Below are 24,905 nucleotides of genomic sequence, written 5' to 3'. Positions count from 1 at the left end.
AATAAGAAGTAGATACATGGGAAACTAACAGCTGAGGCTATACAAGTTGATAAAAACCAAGATGTGGAAATGAGACACTGTAGATGAATTCCCCACAAGTTCACTGTTTGTGTAGTTATTTGGGGGTCGGTCTTGCACCATGTAATTAAGACGACTTTGGAAGCAGCTGAAAAAAGTCAGCCAGTGTGTCTGTAAGCACTGGATTTAACTTATACATTCTCTACTTAATTTGATGGTCAGAGTTTGAAGTACTCTACTACTGGGTGTTTGCTCCTCCATAAAATGCCTCATCATCAATTCTATTGCATCTACTTGTTTTAATAAGCTTTGTTTCCAGAGCAGAATTGGACATACAGTTACATTCCTGCCCTGTTTCGTGGATGGCTCACAGCTGGAACCCTCTCTGTTTTAGACACATCTGGCATAACTCAAAGGGGATCACAAGGTGTGTGATGAGCAAGACATGCGGCACATTACACGCTTACATCACAGAAATCATGTCACAGTCTAACAATGAAACACCTGAGTAGCTGGAAAGCCGTGTTCATTGTAGAAGACTGGTGTGAATGACATACTGCGCTTTTACTGTGTCAACCTTTGAGAGGTCACAATATTTGTCTGGAGAATTTATTTTTACAGGATTGTAATGATAAGGCACCGTTTCACTCAATCTGACTGTCAGTCATTCAATTCAACCATATACACAGTTTTGTGTCATTATACGGTTACTGGGAGCAACTTTCATCAGTAAACAAGGGCAGAGTTTGCCAACTCCAAGCTCTGCCCAATATAGCAACAAATGTCCACAAATGTCCAGAGTTACTTTCACGCAAAACTAAATGCAGTGGGATTCATGTGCCTGCAGCGGCACAATAGAGAAATAAAACGCACGTCTTTTTCACCTTATTTAGATCACTGCATACATTTCTCACAAGTACTACTGTATCTCCTATACTAAAGAAAATATAATCAGTTTTGTAATGTGAGTAAATAAATAAATAAAGTGACAGCAAAAGTTTGTGTACAATTCTTCAGGTACATAAAGTGTAGGTGTGGTTACCTGGGGAGGTTGAGCAGGCCTCCAGGCCCCTGGAGGCTCATGAAGTTGTGTCGCAGGTTGAGGTGAGTGATATCCTGACTGTAAAATAAATACTCAGACACCGCCTCCAGGCTGTAGCAGGACAGGTCCACCAGGCTGACTGTCTGAGCCACCACCTTAACACACACACACACACACACACACACACACACACACACACACACACACACACACACACACACACACACACACACACACACACACACACACACACACACACACACACACACACACACACACACACACACACACACACACACACACACACACACACACACACACACACACACACACACACACACACACACACACACAGAGAGAGAGGAGGAGAGAGAGTTAAAAAGCGACATCAAGTAAATTGATTTGACAGTATTCCCATGTGGCATGGACAGCTACTTTAGAAAACTAAAACTCAATTCGGTACATTAATGAATTAACATTTAATAAACTACTTAGTTAATGAGCTATTATAATTAGCTAAACATTAACTACAGTTATGCTTAGTTAATGCTTAACTATCATCAAGCTTAACCAAGCGTTGACTAAGTGTAATAACTAAACATTAACAGTTAGTTAGTAACTATGCATTAACTAACCATTAATAGTGTTAAGTACGCATTTACTATCAATTAATGTAGCCTTATAGTAAAGTGTTACCCTCAACTCAAATTCAAGACCATAAAACTCCTTTCATTCTTGCACCGTCGCAATCGTAAGAGCATTTGATTAAAACAGTCAGGCAGCGGGCACCCTAATAACTCACTCCTTGACGTGAACTCCAAGACCCTAAATACATCCAACACTCTACCATTTAAATAGTTTTTTCCTCAAGCAAGCTGAGACAATGGACAGTGAAAGCAACGGTCTGAGATTATGCAACCAGCAAGCTGCCTTGCCAATGCATTACTTCAGACAATGCCCCAGTTTCCAGTTCAATGAAGTTTATCTTCAAGGGAAATATAGTCATCATGAATTAAGAAAGTAACAGAGCAACCCTTAATATGAGCCTCTTACAGTCAGACCCTAGCAAACAGGTGGAGACGTACACTGAGTTTATTGGGTACAGCTATTTAAAACTAATGCAGTCCAATACAACAGCCCTACAATAATTCATCATCCAAACAGTTATAAGGTCTTTGTTGAAATTGTTGGATACAGTTGTTGTATCAATGTTCGGGTCATTTTAAAGGCTGCAGTTTGAGGTGTGATGCTGTTGAATTGTATTGCGTTTGACTAAGATAGAGTAAGTCCCTATAGGGAATGAATGTGACACACAATGTCCTCACAAGTACAATACTATGTGTGTGAGTGTTGAAGAGTGTATGACAGCACCCTTTATGAGGGATTTTGTTCTTGTTTTAGCATAGCCCACTCCCCTACTGCTGTAACAGTACAGTAACACAGCTTCGCCTCCTATTTTTCTTGCATAAAATGCACCCGCACTGAGCCTCCATCATCTCAGAGATGATTGTTTACAGGCCAGCAACCATCATCGAGGGCTTTGTGGAAGCGCTCGTGCAGTCCAGTCTGAAGACAGTCTCCTCCATTAACTACAAGGCTGCACACTGTGCAGCAGCGCAGAAAATGGAACGGCTGCTCAGCAGAGCGTGACATCACGTCACTGCTTTTAGAGAGATAACAAACACAAAACTGCTCGTCTACCACTACTCAAAACTACTCATCTGCCAGCCACTGTAAAACAGCAATTTCTCTTTAAAAGATTCATTAAGGGATGGGACTGGGAGTGCTAGAAGCTATAATAGCCTGAATGGAAGCTCAGGAATTTGTAGCAGTTGCTTTGGTCCACTCAGTGTATCATCAATTAGGCACTTCACAGCGATTCAATCATTCACACACTCATATATGTTAATGGCATGATATTCTTGCATACTGTATCTCTCCACCAGATTCATAGCCGGATTCAGCAAATCACATATTGCAAAATTAGATAGCAACTATTTTTATAGCCGTTTCTCATTGTATAATTACATTAGACCATAAATGGCACATTTACATAGTATGAGTCCTGATTCTATTTTCCTTTCATATTCTTGGATATTAAATAAACATTAACATTTACTCAATACCAGATGGTTTCCTCTATTTGAAATAAACTGTAGCAATTACTTATTAGCTGTAAATTGTAAGTAAAAATTGTTTGTAAGTAAATATCATATAAGGGAAAATATTCCATACATTTCGTACAAACCAACTCCTATTTCATGATCTTCCATATCCACAGCATTCAGTCCTTTCTTGCAAACAAATTTTGCTGACACCCTCTCTCGCACACGCACACGCACACGCACACGCACACGCACACACACACACACACAATGTACCGTAAACACTGACCCAAATCCACCAAAAACCTTCATAAGTCATCTTCTCAAGTCTCCATAGAAACCTGGTGTCTGGGCCTAAACACAGGGCGCTACCAGGCTACTCTAACCCAGTAATCCATACCACCATGGTGGAGAGAGATCCTGGATATCAATCTGAAACTAATTGGAATTAGAATTCTATTCTCTTTTTTTCTTTCTGATCTGTTGTCTTTCTCCTCCATGGCTAATTGTAGGCCAGCTCTGCCTCCGCGGAGGCTGTTCAGCTCCAGGAAGGAGCTACGGCACAATAGCCATTAATTAGGATATTAGAGACAAAGCAAGCAGAGCAGAACAGAAACAATGTTTTGGTGAAGAACCGCTGACAACACATGGCATGATTCTCAGAAAGACACACAGTATATAACACAAATAGAGAATGAGGTTGGGTCATTTAGCAACCCCTTATCAACAGTGATTTATATACTGTGACATAAACTCTACTGCTGAGGGCATTTAGAAGAAAAACTCTATACGAGTGCCCTCTGGCCTCTAATAAAACATTTGAAAATAAAGTGTGACTAGAGGTATGCTGTTCAATCAAAGCCAGACGCCGTGGAGAGTGTGCCTCTGTGGAGCCAATCAGACAGCCGTTTCTGATTGGACTCCTAAACAGGCAGAAGGCAACAGCAGCCCCACTATCCTATATGGGATTTAAGTACAAGCCCACAGGGGGCTAGCTGTGAACAAACAAACTGCTCCTGAGAGGGAACAAAGGAGACGCATATTGTGTCCCACACACATAGTTGCACACACTCTTTGTTTCTGGCTTACTTTTGATGCCTGCCGATGCCAGCGCTGGTAGTCTGCGAGTGTGTCGAAGTTGACATAGTACGTCTGGGCCTGTGATCCGGCTGAGCTGAACATCAGACAGTGTTGTCTCCGCTTCACCTCCTCCACCTCAACACAAAGGAAATGGACAGATTTGGTGAGGAGAGAGAAAACAAATGGAAAACACTGATTATTCTAACTCATTATTGCAATTATCATATCAATAATAGAGATTTTTATTATCATTTTAGGAATGTCGGTTACATTCAAGCCATAGCCAAACAAATTGAAATAAAGTTGATCAAGCCTATCATCTCCACAAAACACTCTGTATTTCTCAGTATGGCAGCGTTTACAAACTGGTGTCATCCCCCCCTCCCCCGACACTGGCGCAGAGGCTCAGAAAAATCCCATGAAGCGCCCCAAAAAAAATTTCAGTTGGAAATTACCCAGAATTCCTACTGGAGGCAGCAGAAGTTACATAATATAACTTTTCGGTCCGAGGTGAACACTAACATCATCAGCTGTATAATGGCTTTATTAGTTAAAAAGACAGTTGCCCACACAGTTGAGATGCAGTGCTTTAAATGACGCTTGAGTCATGTGTGTACTGTACAGTCATGTATCTCTGATCAGCCAGCCAGGAGTGTGGACTCTAGTCTCTACCACCAGGGAAAGCGAAAAGGTTAATAATCCTTCAGGGGGGTTCTCTAATAATCTACCAAACCCTGAACTCTCACCTTCCCTGCCACCAGGGGCAGAATGTGCATCTTCCCAGTCAGGCAGTCTTTGACGGAGGCCACGATCAGACAGGTGCCGCAGAGGATGACCTGCCGCTCGGCCCACTTGTGCAGCTGCGACTTGCCCTTCCTGACACTGAACACGCCCTTCAGCAGGGTCCGCTCCTGCTGGTCTGCATTCACTGGACGCTCTAGGGGGGAGGGGGGGGGGGGGGGGGGGGAGCCCACACACACACACTGAGGTTAGTGTAGATCTACCAGACATCCATCTAATGCGCAAGATCCCCCCGTGATAAAACAAATCCAGCTAATTAACAGCAAATGTTTTCTGCACTTACACACACATAGGATGGAAGACTCCAGAGGATGAAGTCATGTAGATACACACACAGGTCAGTATGATATCACCTGTCGATTAATCAGCCCTTAAGCTTAGTGTTTTTCCAGGAACTGATCTGACATCAGCAGCACCCAGGATGGACACTGCCCCATTACCTCATATATGCTTTACTGTACATCTGGATATATCTCACTGCACAATCAAAAGTGAGTTAATCTTAAAGTAAGAGGAAAGAATGTCTCTCCAATAAACTCCATTAATAAGACATATTATTAAATGAAGTCCTTAGCAGAGGAATGCTATAAGAGGCAATGCAAAATCCCTTTTTTTGTTGGTAACTGTGGGATTTGGGTCTGGTCATTTTCTAATTTAATGTAAGGGTTCAGGTCCGATTTTTGGCAGGTTCAGTCAGTTTTAGACCCTGAACAGAAATCTAAGTCATAGCCTCTTAACCCATTGATGACGGCTGCTGCGCGATGCCACATTGGCTCTCCTGCCTGATGCTGCGTCGCGCAGCATTATTACTTTATCTAATTTTCATGGCATTCCCAGCATAGAATGCACTGTCATTGGTTCAAATACACATGAGGTGGGTTTTGTTGATTTTTTTAAGACCACGTGACCACCCAAAAGTTGTGTGGTTTGCCGAAAATCATGTCAATCAAAAAAAATAAAAATAAAAAAATAAAACAAAATAATAAAAAAAATACGCCAGCTATGTCGGCGACAGAACAGTTAGTGGCGTTTGGTGTGCAGAATCAAGGTCTACTATAGACTACAGACGAAAATCACACAACACATTGCATCTATTTATTAACAATATTTAATAATTTTCTAATTCATCTAATTTTGACGATTTTCAGAAAAATGTGTTGGTTTGTAAGCGCTAAGGGAGCATGTTTAAAAAAAACCTGTGAACCTTAACTTTTAAATGTATTTTATTTCATGTTTCTATGTGCTACACAGGCTTAGATATTAAGGTTTTGGTAGACTTGACAATTCGTACTATTTTTTCAGAAAACCCTCAGGCATTAAGGACATGCATCCTAGATTGCCATAGTCATCAATGGGTTAATGGACCCTTTCAGTTAATTATCCAAGTTCTTTCTCCTTGCTCCCTCTCTTTGAAATGCAAGCCTAAGATATCGGAAGCATCAGTCTTATTGATCAATGACTCAGGGTTTTGTCATATTAAATTTCACTCTTTTCAATTAAATTATGACAATTTTGCACCCCAATGTTGCTGTCTCTGCCAGGCTTCAAGAACACTCAGGTTGATGGCAGGTCAAATAAGCAGCGAGGAGACACTGCCTCAGCCTCTTGTCCTCTGTTGTTACATTTTTCTTCAAACCAACTTATGCTGCCTCCCACTCAGAGGCTCTCATTGGCAAGTCTCTCTCTCTCTCTCTCTCTCTCTCTCTCTCTCTCTCTCTCTCTCTCTCTCTCTCTCTCTCTCTCTCTCTCTCTCTCTCTCTCTCTCTCTCTCTCTCTCTCTCTCTCTCTCTCTCTCTCTCTCTCTCTCTCTCTCTCTCTCTCTCTCTCTCTCTCTCTCTCTCTCTCTCTCTCTCTCTCTCTCTCTCTCTCTCTCTCTCTCTCTCTCTCTCTCTCTCTCTCTCTCAGCACCTTCCCTTTCACTTCACAAGGGCATCCAAATGAAATGAAAGGCTGCCACGGTTTTTCCTCACCAGGGAAACTCATGGTGAACAAGCAAAGTGCTTTTGACAACAAATTGTCTGGCTGGCGGATCAATAGCAGTGGCTGATCCTTGGGCGTCCCCTCACTCGGAGAGAATTAGAGACACAAGCCGTCACAGGGTCAGTGGGTAGTTTGTCCCTGTGTTCTTATAAAACATATGGACAAAAAGTTCAGCTTTGTTTTGATTTTTGGGAACATACCCAAGATCAGGTGCAGTATTGAAAATATTTTCAAAACTTTTTAAACATACCCAGCACTACTGGAAGAATAAGTTAGAATGAACCAAATATAATATGTTCAATAAAACAAGTAATTAAGCAAAACACTGGCCGCTTCAGTGCCCACTTAAAAAAAAACTCATCATCACACACCCACTCATTGTGAACTGACACAGGTTGACAAGATGCTCTGACTGGCTTCACAGTAAATGACTTAAAACGAGCAAGCTCCACATTTAGTTGTCCCGCTGTCAAGGGGCTACATTCTTAAGAGCACTCAATTTGGGCCAGATGCTAAACTCAGATCTAGCTTATCAATGTTCTGAACTTCCATACTGCATGAACGATTTTAAACAAGTCAGAAGGGGTTTGGTTGGTGAAATGGCTAAACTGCTAATTAATATTCTGATATTCCAGCTGTCATTTTCTTTAACTTTGTCCTTTAAAATAACACTTTTAACAAGTACATTGAGAACAAGAAGCCTTCAGAGTGTATATAAATAGAGATATTAATTAGATACATATACGAAAAGTGCACATTCAGGGAGTGAGCATAAAGACGTCCACACATCCACAACATATTGCTTTTTGGCACATCCATATCAATACAACCACCCATCTGAAAATCATTGGCCTGTTATTACCAAGCCATAGCTTCTAAAACAAACAGGATATCCCTCAAGGTCCTTGGGGTTGTTAGTTGCTATGGGAAACAGGTTGTTCACAAAACCAAAGTCCAATCGGAGTAGGTAAACCTCCATACTGTCTCCAGCAACCTTCGCTGCTCAAATCAATCCCATCACCATGGATGACGAACAATGTGGCCCATTCCCTGTGTCTGCAGAGGGGTTTATAAAAACATGGTGGTAGATATATTGTTTAACATTGTTTTCTGCCTCCACTAAACTAATCATCAACATGTTCAACCACATAGTTGGAGAGGCTGCCAAAAGCACAGGGAGAGTGAGATGGGTGACAGCATTGACGGTGACGACTCCTTATCTCTCTTCTGTTTGTCTCGAGTGAGGCTGCAGCCTTCACACGCCAGCAAAACTGTGTCACCCTCCCTGCTTAACATGACATGCCAGATGAGTAACAAGGCCACGCCAGGTCAAATTCTCCTCCCTTATCACTGAAGAATAACTATGGACAGGAAAAACAGATGGAGAGAGGGACAGAAGGGAAGAGAGAGAGAGAGAGAGGTGACAGAGATACAGGAGAAAAAGAGGAACTGAAAAAGGGAAAGGTAGAATAGACAAAATACAGAGAAAGTGAACTGACAAATATAGACATGGTGAAGGACTAGAAAAGGAATGCGTAATTATTTTGTCAAAAATAGCTCCTTTACGAAAGAACACATTTGGGGCAATTACTTGGTTTTATATTACTATAACTATGAACTAATTAATTTGTATAATTAATTATTATAAATAAAACAGCAACAATTTGTCAATTATTTAATAAGTTGATGTACAGAAATGTAAGGATTTTTGGAAATGTACTAATATTTTTCGTTCAACTAAAGACGTCAAACATTTAGTAGTTCCCGCTTCTAAAATATGAGAATGTCAAAAATAATGGTCTCCTAAAATATCTATATAAACTGTATATCCTTGTTTCTTGTTCTTTTTTCTTTTTTTTTTACAAACCGAGACATTTTACGGCATTACTTTGAGTTCTAAGAAACTGTAATGATTACTCACAAAGTGTTCTAACTGTTTACAGCCTAATTATTCATTAAGAAAATATAATGCAGAAGCCCTTCATTGTGCCAATTTCGATCTCCTTTTTTGTAAAGGTTTCCAGTAACTGATCTTGCACTGGATGGATTTTTTTTTTCTTATCTGTTTTTAATCACATACTGGATGACTTCAAGGCAGCTGTTGACCACTCCAGTCGAACACAATACTCCCTGTATCCGAGAGCTTTTTTCTGTCTTGCTCAAGATTGCATAGATTGCGTTAGCATGCAGTGGGGGGTCAGTGGAGGCGGAAACACAGTCTGATTTGACTCAGTACAAAAAGCTCTTTTTGGCAGCATATTCAAATTCAACCCACCATCCAGATGCCATGGTGGTCTATGTTTACCTCTGTTTGAAAAAATTAAATAAAAAATAATAATAACTTTTGTGCAAGAAATTCTATTCTGCTAACAAATACAGCAAGCCTGCACTGTTCATGGAGCAGATGGAAGAGGCAAATCTGAAAACTGCTTTTGAATACAGATGACAATAAAAAAATAAGAAATATACAGTGCAATCCGACTTGAAAACTGACCACAAGTCCAGGATGACAGACAGCCTGCCAACAAGGTTTTAAAATGAGAGAGAGAGAGGAAATCCTTGGGAGAAACAGAGCTCCATCAAAGAAACAGTATACACTACGAGGAGCTGGCAGGGAAAGCACTCAAAGAGCCGGCCCTCCGCACAGCTCTGTAGCTCTGGGCATTTCTTTGGGAACCAGGATCTGAAGAGAATTACATTTTTTTCTCTTAAATCTCAGTGTAACTGCTTTTCCATTTTGTGTTCCTTTAACCAATTATTTATCCCCTTCATAGCATGAAATGAAGAAGCAACCTTGTGCTTGGTTGTGTGTGGGTTTTTTTTTGTTTGTTTTTTGTGATTGTGTTCCTCCAGGACATTATTTTTACGACTCTCAGTGATAAGCCACTGGGCCTCAGAGTTTCAGACATCGGTTAACAGTCAATGTCATCACAGCTCAGGACATCCACAGACTTCATTTAGGTTTCATTTCCGTTAGTAAATCAGCACCGGTCAAATCAATAAGTTATTAGACAGTGGGACAGACGTGAGCTGCACACAGACAGCAGCACTGGCTCAAAGCTGTGAGACAGGAGATCACCCAGGCAGAGGTATAACAGAGGCCCAGCAGGCCTCGTCTGTGTTGCAGCTGCACGGGCCTGACACAATAACCCCGGGCCCCTCAAGTCTCTGCAATTGTTTTCACTCGGACCGCTTTTTATTAAGTCAGCATTTAGAAATGTTTACTCCCTTGTCCGCGTTTGTTTTCATCTATGCAGTGTGCACCACAGCAAGAGGATGTGTGTGTGTGTGTGTGTGTGTGTGTGTGTGTGTGTGTGTGTGTGTGTGTGTGTGTGTGTGTGTGTGTGTGTGTGTGTGTGTGTGTGTGTGTGTGTGTGTGTGTGTGTGTGTGTGTGTGTCTGTGTGTGTGTGTGTGTGTGTGTGTGTGTGTGTGTGTGTGTGTGTGTGTCTGTGTGTGTCTGTGTGTGTGTGTGTGTGTGTGTGTGTGTGTGTGTGTGTGTGTGTGTGAGGGTGCAGCAGGGTGGAGAAAGTTCGAGATGAGTTTTACTAAAAAAATAAGAGGAGGGAAAGGTTTAATAAATTACCTGCTGCATTGCACGTCCATGGCCTCAGAGAAAAGAAGGCCATAAAACCGGCAAACGCAATGCAAATAAGAAAATGTGTATGTACAGTACAACTACACACAAAATAAAAGCATGCCCATCTATTTGCATCTGTAGAACACAGACTCATAACCATTGCCGTTTCTGGGGAAATAAATGCTGCAGTTTAATTGTTTTAATATACTTTTTGCCACAGTTCCTTAAAGCCTTTTAAAATGCAGAGCTGACACATGCAGTGAGTGAACCACATCGGCTGGTTTTGTAGGGGAATCTGTAGCCTTCACTGATGGACCACAGTTTCCCTGATCTGCTGAGTCAGACCATCACCCCTGACAACAGCCTGTTTGACAAGCAAGCACCTGGGAGCGGGATCTCAGAACAAGGCTGTTGTTGTGCTTTTTCAACAATGCATCACAGCCCACCTACAGCACCACAGTGGGTGGGAATGAAAACCAGGGTTACCATGTGCCAGCCAAAAAAAAAATGGAGGTCTACTGGCAGTGAAGCCTTGTGACTGGAGAGCTCCTGAACACACCAGCAGCTGACTGCACTGGGACCAGTCAACTGAACCGAAACAATCCGCAAGCTATACTCCAAAAGAGTCACTGTACTTCATACTAATACCTCTCAAGCTCTAAGGGCAGCAAATCAAGTTGTGCTCTCAACTTTCGGCGGGCTGTCAAAAGAGTGCCTGAGTACCAGTCCTGCCCGCTCTCTGGTCCTCTTTTTCCCATGAGTTGACAAAAGAAGGCAGGAAGTCTCCAAGGGGCCTGGCTAGACTGACCAATGTGGCCTGACTACTGATAGTAGCCAAGATCCAACCGCTTCCCATTTTGGCATGGGGAAAGCAACAGTTAAGCTTCCACTGGACACAAAAAGGACTAGGAGGAATAAAGACCGAGGCCTATAGTGATCTTGAGCTCTCTGACAGCTAAACAAACAAACATCAGCGATATCACCAAGCAGACATGAAGGAACAGTTGTTTTCATTCTAAAGGCTAGCTAAAGTCAGACAAACACACCACTGCGGCATTAAAAACCCAAATTGTGATTTTGATGGATGATGATCATCAAGCCGAGGATTGATTTTTGTTTTTTTACTAGCAGAGCATCGAATGTCTCCTAACCCTCACATACACATCAGACAATTTCATTTTTACAACTGGACAAATTGGAATGTTTCAAATGTTTTTTTTTTAAAGTCATTAAAGCTCATGAGTGACTAGTCCACAAAAGGCAAAAATTTTACTACAAAGCTGTTGAGATTTGAGTGTTATTAAGTGTGGCAGCATGGCATAGAGGAGAGTGGTGTGCTTCTTTTTGTGGCGAGGAATTTCATGTGAGCCTTTTAGACGCCGTGGTTTGCTCAGTCTTCCTCTTTCTCTGGCACAGCAGCAGCATGTGAGAAAGTCTCAAATCCAGACGCAAAGGCGTTCCACTGACTCAGCAAGAAAAAACATCAGTCGGTTTATTAAGTGGAAACACATGAAAGGGACATCATTCACCGGGGTTTTACCCCTTAACGGCAAATCCCTTAATTGCAGCTATACCGTAAGAGTATCATTAGACAAATGCACGCACTCAAACGAGGAGGAGAGCTAGAGTTGTCTGTCTGTGGGTTTATGTGAACTGCATCAAGAAAACATGAAGGTTTACAAATGTGTCACAGGCTTCTCAAGAGAGGCACATCCATTCTGCCAGTGCATTTATATGTCACAGTGACACGGGGGAACACTTAAGTCACTCCGGCCCTGCTGGGGTCATGGGAACACGTTGGCAGCAGCAGGTGAAACATGGGGATGGAGATACACCACAGGATGAAGGATGGACAGTCAGTCACTTATCATGAGGCCATGACGGCTGTGTGTTTGTGGTATCCCAGGCTATGTTGAATACTAAAAAGACAGCTACAGAAAGGCCTCATACATTAACTGCCTTCACACCATGTCCAGCAGAAAATCCTTGCTGAAGAAACACGCGCGTGCACGCGCACACACACACACACACACACACACACACACACACACACACACACACACACACACACACACACACACACACACACACACACACACACACACACACACACACACACACACACACACACACACACACACACACACACACACACACACACACACACACACACACACACACACACACACACACACACACAATCAAAAGACGAAGCCATATATCATTTTGTAATGTTTGACCTGCAGCAGGCTGTTTTTAAGGTTTTTTTAAGAGGAAGACAGCGGGCTCCTACCAGATAGTCCCTGTGCGTGGGTCAGTACTCACCACTGGAGAAACGGATCAAACAGCTGAGGTCTGAGTTGGCTGCTTCTTGCTGCACTCGCACAGGGTCTGCGTAGCCCATAGATGCCAGGTAGTCATACACCATCTGGAGAGGACGCTCAGGGGGGTCCAGTCTCCTATGGGACAAAAAAAAAAGAAAGGTGGTGTAACAATGCCCATCCCAAAAATATCTAAACCAGGTGTAAATATATATAACACATCAAATATGAATACACAGCACTACATATCTAAATTGCGTCAATGGTAGATGATATCCCATTTTAGGTTGAACTGAAATCCCTGTACTACACTTTCCATAGGTGCAAATTAATTCTACATTTTACAATAAAATAATTTGCTTACTCATCTACTGACAATTGTTTTGGGTGACAGTGTGATCCATCGACTTTGATTTAGAAGGTTTTGCAGTTCTACCTCATACGATGTTAAGGTATCAAGATAATGAGTTGGTGAATAGTTTTTGAGTTCTATTTTAATGTAGAGCTGGATCAATAAATCTGCCAGTTGATGCTGGCTTTTCGGTGAAGGAAATGAGAAGGAAAAAGTGTTTGAATTAATAAAAGACATCACTGAGCACAGAAGGCAAACACATATCAGTACCCCATGCTCAAGCCTGAGGGCGGCCATCATTCCCTCTGCCAGCCTATGGGATGTGCAGGATCCCGTTATTTGATCTCAGGCAGCTGTGGACTAAACACCTCAATGCAGGATTTAGGCCGCTTCCAGCAGCCAGCAAAAAGGGAGGATGACTGACAGTCCCTGGTGACAATTCACACTGATGCTTACGCTCAGCACAGATATGCCTCATTTATTCACAAATTCTCCAACCTTGGGCAATGCAGCAAGAAGCCGTTAAATCCCTGTCAAATGCAACCGAGTGGGCTCATGTATCCTAGGGGCAGACCCGGCAGAAGGGTGGAAGGGAAGAAGCAACCTATAGAAATGTGTCTCTCGCTTTATTGTATTTACTGTAGACGTGCCAATGTAACAGATATAGGTCGGGTTAGCAGAAAGCAATGGTGTGCCCATACTGGTGTTTTAGCTTATTTTGGCACAGAAGACATATCTGTACTGTGTGGGTGTGTAAAGACAGACAGCGGATGCTATATTGTTAATGATTTGACAATACAACCTGGGTGTGGAAGTGCAGGATATGCAGAAGCTGACTAGGAGAAGTTCCGAGATGTGCGTCCTAATTTTTAACACGGTGTGGTTTTACATCGCGTTAGTTGGCAGAAGATGCGATGCCTCAGGAATCTTGGATCATCTAGCAAGGGTTCAGTTACCATATAGAGATCAAGTGCTGAAAGATGGAGGTTGCTGTTTGCAAAAGAAAAGCAACATTCCCAAATGTGAAACTTATCTATTAGTTGCTCCCCTTGTACCTTGGCAGGTACCTCTTGTAGAAATCAATAAGCAGACCCTTATTGAGCAAAGCTTACGATTTACAATCTAAAACATGATATTTGCAGGTGGAAATAGCAGCTACATTAACTTATTTGCTTAATACTAGGGGTGGTGAAAAATTTGTATTTATTCTGCGATTTTGAATCGATTCATAATTTGCCAAATTCAATTAAATATTTATTTATATGTATTTCGCTGCCGCCAGTTATTTTGACTGAAAACAAGCGAAATAAGATTAGATTTCCCTGCATGGTGGTTTGCCTCACTTTACATTTCAGAGTGAGGAGCTGTGTGATTTGGGACTCCCTTAGCCCATGAGAGGAGCCAGTTGAGATATCAGAGAGCCTCCCTTTGGAGTTCCTCAGGGCATGACAAACTGTGGAGCATACCCACAACATAGCTGAGGGTTTACATAGCCCATCTGTCCTGGGAACATTCAGGAATCCCCCAATGAAGAGCCTGTTGCTGGGGAAATTAACACTGTTCTGGACTGTTCTGCTCAACACAGACCTGTTGGCACAAATAACCTGAACAGGATAAATGGCTGAAAAATTGTATGAATATACTAATGGATGTCCTTTATCAACTTCAATGTCTCAGTTTGGGAATCATACCAGGGAGTTTGTCTGAATTAAAAATACGTTGTTCCTTAAGCAGGAAAGAAGCCAGGCCATGTCTGCCTGTAAGAAGCAAATTACTACAAGCTATAAAAAGAAAATCACTAAAAAAAGCTTGCCACATTGAGCCATTCCTTACAAATCCTGCTTCAGTGCTTGTCTCAATGCTGTCAACTTCTCGTTTCAGTGCTGCTCACTTACAGTACAAGCATCTTTTATCAATCACAGAAGCAAAGACTACCACACAAATAACGTTTATCTAAAAAAATAGTTCATAAAATGATTTTAAATATAGGACTAAAGGTCAAACATAATCCTTTAAGATCAACTATAAATTGAGTCCCCGCTCATGTATGTTCCGGGAACATCTGCACTTTTTTAAAAAGGTAATGCATTTACTGTAATGCAACCTTGACTTGTCTTTGCTGTATGTGCTGTCTGTCTGTGGGAATGGATTTCTTCCCTTGCATGAACAGAAATCGAAGTCTTAAGTCGCTAGTACGCAGTTTTTGGATGTTGGATTGACTTAAATATTAAATTTAAATCCACCTGGTTGTACTCGCTGAACTGCTGGAATGCAAACTGAATCAACACAGCCTATCCACAGGCTTACCAAAAGGCTTTCATTTATTACCAGTCTGCATAACTCTGCAATGCCTACAGCTTTTAATCAGAAGAGAGATAATGAAGTTGGTTCATGTGCTGTTAGTTGATAACACCATTAGCTATACCAGCCTACAAAGTCATTAGCAACGTCTCCAGCGTTGTTTCCAGCACAACATCTGCAGCAGGTCTGTGACATGATCTTCCACCCGGTAACACATAACCATTTACAATTTCCCACTATAAGCGCACCTTCTGCCATTTTCTGCTGGTCCCCCACACATGTAGTGGGATTTTCAAGATTGTGTTCTATCTCAAAATCCCATATTGTATAAAAAAAAAATTTTTAACGGAGCAGACAGTCAGGCTCACATAGAATAATCCATAAGCCACTTTGATTTAAGCTATGGCTATGATTTCTTGTTATATAGACTCACTCGCCTTTCTTTCATAGGAGAGCAAAGGAGGAACAGCCCTCTTACCTATCCAGTCACAGATCAGTGAACCAGCTTTTTTATCCTTTCTTAGATAATCAAGGGCTCATTTGTTATTTCTGTTAAGATATGTCTTGTGTAGCTGAGTGAGTCGTATTGTCATGTTTAATGAGCATATCATGGGTTTGGTGCTGTGGGAGTATGTGATGTTGGGATAAGTGCAGCAGGTCCTCAAGTTAAAAAAGCCAGGGTGTGGTATATATTTTTTAATATAGTATATTAATAAGGAATATACAAGTATATACAAATATAAAGCTTCCAAATTGCCCTATGTAAGACATTACTGTACAGCATTTTACCAACTGCAGCTGTGGTTTCTTTGTGTGTGTTCCTGATGTAAGAGAGCTGTTTAAACAGCATTCAACCACCACATCTCATGTTTCAGTTGCACTACGCTCACACATCTGCCAATCAGAGCATCTTTTTAACGCTTCAAGTCATTCTTTATTTATTTCACTTTCTTTCCATTTGCATGTTAGAACATGATGATAATTAAAGCGTTGAGCTGCTGGATACTTGTGTACAGCAGGAATGGATCAATCAAGACACTAACGCAGGCCTGCAGCATGCTGGATGCATTTGTTGGTTCACTCAATGTAAGTGATGGAGAGTTAACCCACATCAGTGTGTTGCAATGGAAAGGGCACAAGGCTTATGGAATAGTCCAGCCATGTCCCTTGGTCATGAAGTTACAGCTTTTAACTGGGCACCCACCTTAACATTTAAATTGGATTTAGTTAATTTATTGGATAGCATGGAGATATTTTTGTTATTATTTTGTTTTCGGGTTGTCCGTCCGTCTGTCGCTCCATCCAGACTATTTTTGTGAAGATAATATCTCATGAAAGCTTTGAAGTATTTTCTTCAAACTTTGCACCAATGTCCACTCTGACTCACGGATGGTCTGATTAAGATTGTAAAGGTCATACGTCAATGTCACTCTGACTCTCATGCTTCATAAATTTGATATCTCAAGAACACTATGTGAGAGAGTTTGGTCAAATTTGGCACAAACTCACACTTGGACTCAAGGATGAATCGATTAGATTTTGGTTAGAAAGTTTAAGGTCACTGTAACTTTGAATATTGTTAGCATAATATTTTAAGAACGCTTTGAGGGATTTTTTGTTATATTCAGAAAACAAACTTACACTTGGAATCAAGGGTGAACTGATTCGATTTCGGAGGTCAAAGGTTACTGTGACATTACATACTGTGAGGTCTTGTACCATAGTGTGGCTTCTGCAGAGCTTTACCTTCTTTATAGCATTTCCTAACATCACTGTACTTTCAACGTTGGGCGGTGGTTCTATGTTCCACAGCAAATGATAAAGTATGATGACTTAAACTTTATATGACTACATTCAGTGAGTATACTATTTACCTGACTAGGTCTCCATGTAGCTGAATGTAGAGGCCCTGTCCGTCCCTTTGGGAACACAGCTCCTCCACAGTGGTACTAGTGGAGCAGAGCACCAACTGCAGGTCTGCCTGGGGAGTAGAGGAGGCCTGTGGGCCAGAGGCAGGGGGCTGGGGCTCCACCGTCCCCCCATACAGACACACACAACCCCGCTGCGTGTCACCCTTCAGCCAGTCTCGCTCTCGGGATCCAAACCGGGTCTTTCTCGTCACACAGCCACGACTCCCATTCCGCTTCATGTTGCGCTGCTGACCCAGAAAGGATCAAGTCATTTTAACAAATAGATTGGCATCAAAGTACATATGAACATGCTTGAGAGTGTTCAAAATGTACTGCTGGACCCTCCCAGAGGTGCTGTTGTCGGTTCAATATCTGTGCTAGTAGTTACCAAGTGAGTAATCCCAATAATCTAACTCTCGTTAAGTGTGATTTTAGAGCTATCAGTACTGGACCATAAAATGTTAAACTAAAAAGCAATGAGCCAAACGTGGATATATGTCGTTTACATCAGACAGGGTGTTGCTACAATTAAGTGAAGGTGACACTTGTAGTGGTATTTGTGTCAATGGAGGATAACCCCCCCCCCCCAAAAGAAAACACACAGACACACATTGTTTCACATGGGTAGACAATGATACAGTTAATCAATGTGAATGGTTTAGAATTGATTTTCAGTTGTTAGCTATAATGTAGCTAGTCATTAAACAGAAAACACTTGCAATTGCTTTCCTTTACTAGACTTAACTCCACATTCCATTTTCCTGAGACGCCTCTGTCTGTAGCAGCAGCACTGAACATAAGTAAAGAACAGTGTGATGTTTTGTCTTTCTGTTACCTAAGAATATCATGTTGTTTTCGTTTTCCCTAATCACTGTTGGTGATGTTGGCTGGATGTGCAGTAGCCTTAATGTTTCTCCTGAAACAAATGCATCAGTAACATCAGCTGCTCATTAAAGATACCATCAAAGGCACATCATAGTATACACAGCATACAGTATGTCACTTGGTCCAAGAGGTAGAGACATGGTTCCACTTATCTGACTCTGCAAGTAGACAGATACTCACAAACACACACTTCACTGCTGTTGGAGTTTGTTGAGGACCCCACATCTCTACATAATATTCTAAGGTAGAGCATAAAGGCACTTTTAACTATAACAACAAGTGAAGACACATTAACTGATTGCATGGACGTTTTCAATATTAAATTATCAGACAATCCTGATCACAACTTCCTAGAAGTGATGTTTTTTTAATTGTGTTTGTTGTTTTGACCAACTGTGGGAAAAACCCAGTTTTGCTTTGTCAAATGAATGCATGATATCACTTTTACTTGATAAATAGATTAATAATAATGAATTCCACTTAAAATAATCAATTTCTACAAATTTTCTTTGGATTAAACCAATTAATTCATTGGGAAAGTCTTTATCATATTTATGTGCCATGTTGTCATGCATTACTTACCCTGAATAACTAGCATTTTTTACACCTATGACTTTTTAAGAATTCATTGATTAGAAGGAATCTTCCCCTGCTTCTGCATTACACGGCTTTCATCAAAAAAATAGAGTTTACTCATTCAAACTTGAGTGGACCTTGAGTGAAGATTATTTTGCTCAATTTAAATTCCCCAAGATCCAGAATTACATTTTCACTCCGACACACAAGTCATAATTGGAGCAGCTATATATTCCAAAGGTTAGAGAGTCCATAATATAAGCCAGGGAGAGTGTAGTTCAAAGTCCACAACTGTTGAAAAATCTGTCACAACGAAAGTAAACTGCCCTACAGATGCACAGTGCAGCTCCCCAGGAGTGGATAAGTATCTGAAAGGGAAGCAGGGCCACACTGAACAGGAACACGCACATTCAGTCCACCTGTCCCATCGATAATATAGGCTATGTCTTTTTTCTACCACCTCATGAGATCCAGAAAGATTTGTCAATGATTGATGGCTGACCTGGCCCAGTTTTTTTCTTTCTCTGGACGTCCCTTGTAAGCTTCATGATGACGCACAAACATGGCTGTATTTGAGCTAAGACATGCAGGCAGGTAGGTTTTGGATGTGACCACTGATTCGGTTGACACACCACAGGGTGCATGTCCCTACTGATCCTCAAAAACACAACTTGATTAGTATTGTTTATGTTGATATTTAACATCCTTTGAGTACAATGTCGAAGACATACATTAATTGAATAGCACAGTATGGCTCTATGAGAGAGAGAGAAAGAGAGAGAGATCAGCTGTCTCAGGGACCTACATGTCATCATTAAACATCATGTGTCTTGCCCTAAAATGTCACAGAAGAACTGATCAGCAGTGGGCCTCCCTTTAAAAGATTTAGTGCGTGTGTGGTTTGTGGCTGTTAATTGGCTCTGGTACATTCCTCACTTAATGGCAATCACCCACAGATCAATCATTAACCAGATAATATCAATCAATGAACACCAGAGGCGTTATATAATATGACAAGCCAAGGATGCGCTTTCGTTCTCATGCACTTTGCCCTGTTTCAATCACCCGCTGGAATGAAAGGAAAGCCTTGACATGTAACACAATATAGAGATATTTGTCGAGCACTTTGTCCTCTTTAAATCCACCTACTGCATCACATGAGAAAACACACATATCTTCTCGTTGCGACTTGCCTTTAGCACTCGGATGCCCGTCGCAGCTCCGGGACCACTGCGGCTGCCGCGACCTGCAGTCTGATTCAGCCCCGCTTGGTGGACCACCGTGTCCGGCTGCCTGTCTATGCAAGCCCCGTTATCTCCGACATCACCTCCTTTCTTGATGCCCGCTTCATGGCTGTTATTAGTCGTCACGACCGCTGCGTTGTTCTCGCCGTCGTCCATCGCCATGAAGCCTGTGATCCCTATTAACAGCGACAAAAAGCAAGAGGTGTCGTCCCGGCGCGCGACTGGCAAATTCCCACGGAGAGGAGAAATGTCATCCTGTGTCGTCGGTGCTGCGACGCCATACCCAGACTGAATGTGACTGTTGTCAGAACGGCCTGCCGGAGAGCTGATCAATAAACATTAAAGGGGCGGGTTCAAGGTGTTTATTATTCAGCAGCCGCACTGCCCCCTTTCTGAGCGGAGAGGCGCACTACATTAATCATAAGGACAGTCTCTAACCACTTGATGCAGCTCAAAACGGAAAAATCACGACGTGCCCCTGTAGGGCGTGTCGTTGGTAGGCTACTTGTAGATTGAATTTGTGTCAAGCTATAGGCGACATAGGCTAGGCCTATATGAAATATTAAAATATATATTGTATTAATATTTTATCATTAATGGTCTCACTATCAATAACATTAGTAGAATAATATTCAGTGCCATTACGCCGACATTCCAAGTGAGTTTGTAGATTAGTATAGGCTACTAGTATTTGTATGCATCTATATACAAAAATATATATATATTGTTATCATTCTTTGTCTCAATAGCTTTAACAATAGTGGGTAATAATATTGTTCAATTCCATTTACAATAAAATAATAGCCTCTTGAATAACCTGCACCACCTATAAAGGCATTTTTTTTCAATGAGGGCCTAATTCAAATAAAAAATAACAGATGCCGATCTAGGTGGTGCAGGTTATTCAAGTGGCCCTAGGGGGACCCTGAGTTGTGCACAACACCCAAGCAATATGAATTTAAATGCCAGACACAACTGCCTAAAAACCCACTTTTTTTGTTTGTTTCTATATTCTTAACTCAGTTTATAAGCTCAAGCATTAGGCCCTTTTTACATTGATTATAGTTGTAATCAGCTTAGTAGAAAAAGCAGAGGTGATATATTGATAGCATTAACAATGCTGTGCCAGTCCCAGTAAGTCAAGACATGGTGGACTTTACCAGGACCCTGAAACTGCAGTTAAATGGAATGCAACCATATTTTATTGTATGATTTACACATGTGCTTCTCTTAGCAACATGTCTTATTAAAAAGAGGTAGGCCTATGCTGTGGCCCATTTAGTATGTTTTAATCTATTACCTGACATGCTGACATTTAATGATCCATTTTAGCAACCTGGAGTAATTTTACAGTTGATATACCATCTCGCATGATGAATTAGGCTACTCACCCTAAAATAAAAAAGGCCAAACTAGCACATAATTTATTTTTAAATAGAGCAGAATTTTGCACCACACCACAAAGCCAAGGAAACAAAGAACGATAGTTCAACTAGATTTTTTATTGGACTTTTTATTTGCTTGATAATTTTCTCCAACCCAAAGACAAGAGTACACAGCATAAATTGAAAATATCCCATTTAATAGTTTACAACTGCTCATCTTCAATCACCTTTTTCTTTCAGTCCGACATTCACACTCACCTTGACACCATGGAGAACTGGGATTCAGTTCAACATGTCAAACTTGAAAGGAAAAAAGTGAACCTCATGCCCCCCCACCCCCTTAACATTTCATTATATTGTTTTACAGTCAGGACAGGCCTGGGGGGGTTACAAACAGATTTTGTTTTTCAAAATACAATGGATGCATTTTTTTTCTTTCGTCATGATTCAACAGGTAAAGTGAACATTGTGGTTAATCAGATGGTCCTCCAAGCCCTTTACACACTGAATTCACCCTAACAAAGAAAACAAAAAAACAAAAATCAACTATAAATATAATCCAAGTGACGGATGTGCACTCTCGTCGCCCTCCTACAATTATTAACAGTATCATGAGCACTATCTGAACAACTTCCTATTGTGTTAGTACTGACCCATGAACGTGGTGTGAAGATTTTGTATTTTTTACAATTTGAACTTGTCTTGCATTTCAAAAAGAGTCTCAGGTCAACAGTAAAAATGAGAGTATTTACACTGATTTTCACATGCAGCTCAGAAGCTGAAAGGTTGAAATCGCAGCCAAAAATCATGTCTTGTCTGGATCAAAGACATGTCATACACCATTACACTCTTAAGCATGACTTTCTCTCTCACACACACTCTCTCTCTCTCTCAATCACACACACACACACACAACTAATATCACTTCAATCACCGAACACACCACTGATGAGTTTTCTGTCTTTTTTCTTCCTTTTAAAGTTACACTGTCCCAATTATGTTGGGTTCATTTCCATTTGTAGATTTAAAACTGCATGAATACGATAACGTTGAAAGAACTGATCAGATGTGATTGAGAAGGGTATATACTAGAGACAATACAAACAACACCAACAAAAACATACACGGAGAGATGTTACTGAAACTTCCTTTCCCATCTCGTCAGCCTTCCGTTTCGCACAGCTCCCCCTTGTGGCATTAAGCTTGTAACACGGGCTTGTACAAGGTTTGTTTATGGGGAGGCAAAAGTAGCACATGAAACACAAAATCTAAAAAAGTCCTCAATGAAGAAAACTTAAGAAAGTAAGGCGAGCAGATCAAATTAAAATGATGTGTTCCAGCCCCACCTTTCATATCGGAGGGACTACAAAGAGAAACTGCAAGGTGTGCCATGCAGACTCAAATAACAGTAGAGAAAAGGGACGAAAGTAAAGAAAGGAAGCCAGAAGAAAGCTGTACTGTTCAGACCCTGGGAAGGACGCTGATTATCCCAACATACATGTCTGGAACCTATTAGCACATAATACAACTTGTATGAGCTCCTGTACAGATAAGACTATTCCAAAAATGGTGGCTTTGGTTGAGGTGCTACATGGCAGACAAAAAGGTAACTAGGCACCCATGAGAGCAAACATGCTAAGATGAAGGGGCACCGCTTCACAAATCAAATTTTAAGTTCAAGAGAGTTTAATTAGATGAGAATCGTCAAGACTGCAGAACAATTAACCACGCATTAGGCTAAGAAGGAAAAAGTTACATCTCGACAAAGAAACCAGCTCCTCTTAGAATAAGTTGGGGCATGGATACATGAGGCGATAGAGGGGCAGGGAAGCAGATGAAGCAAGGTGCCACTTCTGCTGCTGTGCATCACTGTGCTGTGCTTAGGGTTTTCAGTAGTACAGTACATTATTCAGATATCTGTTAAAAACAGATTCAATCCTTATTTTAACATCCAAAGGAACCCCAATAAGAAGCCTACAGACTCACCAAACTACCTTTGTAAAAGCAAAGATTTAAAACATCCAATCATGAATGAAGTATGAATAGTAAATCAAATGCAGTTCAATTGCATCCTTTTAAGATTTTTTGTACATATATGCATACAAGTATACTTCCTAGCTAATCTTTTAAGTCTTCATGTGGGTTTTATTTAATTTGATCAGCTTTTGTTTGTTTTACAACTATATACAATGTACAGGCAGCAGCAGATCATATATCTTTTACAATGAATGTGTGATGATACAGGGAAGTCTTTATCGACTGATGTTGACTAGATCTATTTAGACAATATACATAGTGAATAATTGGAATTTTTTGAAAATGGTATCTAAAAAAAGGATGAAAGATAGTACAAGAGACAAAATTGTAAAAGCCCTCAATATGTACAGAAAAAAATCCAATATAGCATTTGTCAACAAAAAAGAAAAAAGAAAAGATAAACTGAAATAAATTTCTCCATATACACATATCATAGCTCAAAAATAATTCCAAAGCTATTAGTTTCTCTGATTTGGTCACAGAAGTTAGAAGATAGTGAAGCATAGTGAAAATAAGTTTACAGCCGGATTGAACATCTGAGGAGGTCAACACAGCATCGCAGGGCTGCTAAGCTTGTTATGTGATGAGATGTGCAAACTACTCAGTTTCTCTCATGCAGGTGTTGCCCTTGATTGCTATTCATGACTAAACACAAGCTGCTAATCTCCTGCAACAGAAAGTGAACAGAAAGAGAGAACTTTGTGAGGTATTACGGTTACCATCCCCGACAGCATGATCAGATTTCCGATTTGGAGAAGACGAGAGCCAAGAAATCAAACAGTCACCACAGAAAAACTCATCCCAGTACCTCACTGAGTGATCCAAACTCACATTGTGTTGATGCGGGGGAGAGGGGGGGAATTCTTAATATTTCATTTACGTGGAACATTTATTCTTAAAAAAAAAAAAACTTGAAACCTTGATGCCAGCCCATGAAAAGTTGTTTTCTAATAGCTGCCATATTCTTTGAGATTTGCTTTGTTTTTAAAGGATAGTTATCAATTACATCCCACAGGCAATTTTAATGGAAAGCCTGCCACACGGTATTTACAGGACCATGAAGCTATAATTTGTGTTTTTTTGTCAAAGCTAAGACAAAAAGATATTGCTGTGGACATTTCAGTAGGCCAGTATTAGTGAGGGACTGGTTCTTAGATCATGAGATGAGGAAGTGAAAAAAGGTCAATCTTATTAAATACAATGATATACCAGTTCGAATCCATCAGGACCATTTCCCTCAGATTGAAAACACAATCAGCACACAAGCAGACTTACAAACGAAGCTCACAC

The 24,905-nt window shown here is 41.0% G+C and overlaps 1 protein-coding gene across 1 annotated transcript in view; it reads right to left on the bottom strand.

Moving 5' to 3' along the window:
- Positions 1-20,355, bottom strand: part of phlpp2 (PH domain and leucine rich repeat protein phosphatase 2) — a gene marked incomplete at both ends in the record, with an annotated part of 33,386 nt that extends 13,031 nt beyond the window's left edge. The window contains 6 exons of the mRNA XM_080039714.1: positions 1,061-1,215; positions 4,255-4,380; positions 4,992-5,182; positions 12,930-13,063; positions 17,453-17,736; positions 20,143-20,355. Coding sequence (XP_079895840.1) covers positions 1,061-1,215; positions 4,255-4,380; positions 4,992-5,182; positions 12,930-13,063; positions 17,453-17,736; positions 20,143-20,355 — 1,103 coding nt within the window. The remainder of the gene's footprint in view (positions 1-1,060; positions 1,216-4,254; positions 4,381-4,991; positions 5,183-12,929; positions 13,064-17,452; positions 17,737-20,142) is intronic.
- Between the last annotated feature and the right edge of the window lie 4,550 nt (positions 20,356-24,905).

Source organism: Ammodytes marinus (assembly GCF_949987685.1).
Source record: "Ammodytes marinus genome assembly, chromosome: 1".
Lineage (NCBI taxonomy): Eukaryota > Metazoa > Chordata > Actinopteri > Uranoscopiformes > Ammodytidae > Ammodytes > Ammodytes marinus.
The sequence above is the reverse complement of the archived record's forward strand: the minus strand, read 5'-3'. Positions and strand labels throughout refer to the sequence as shown.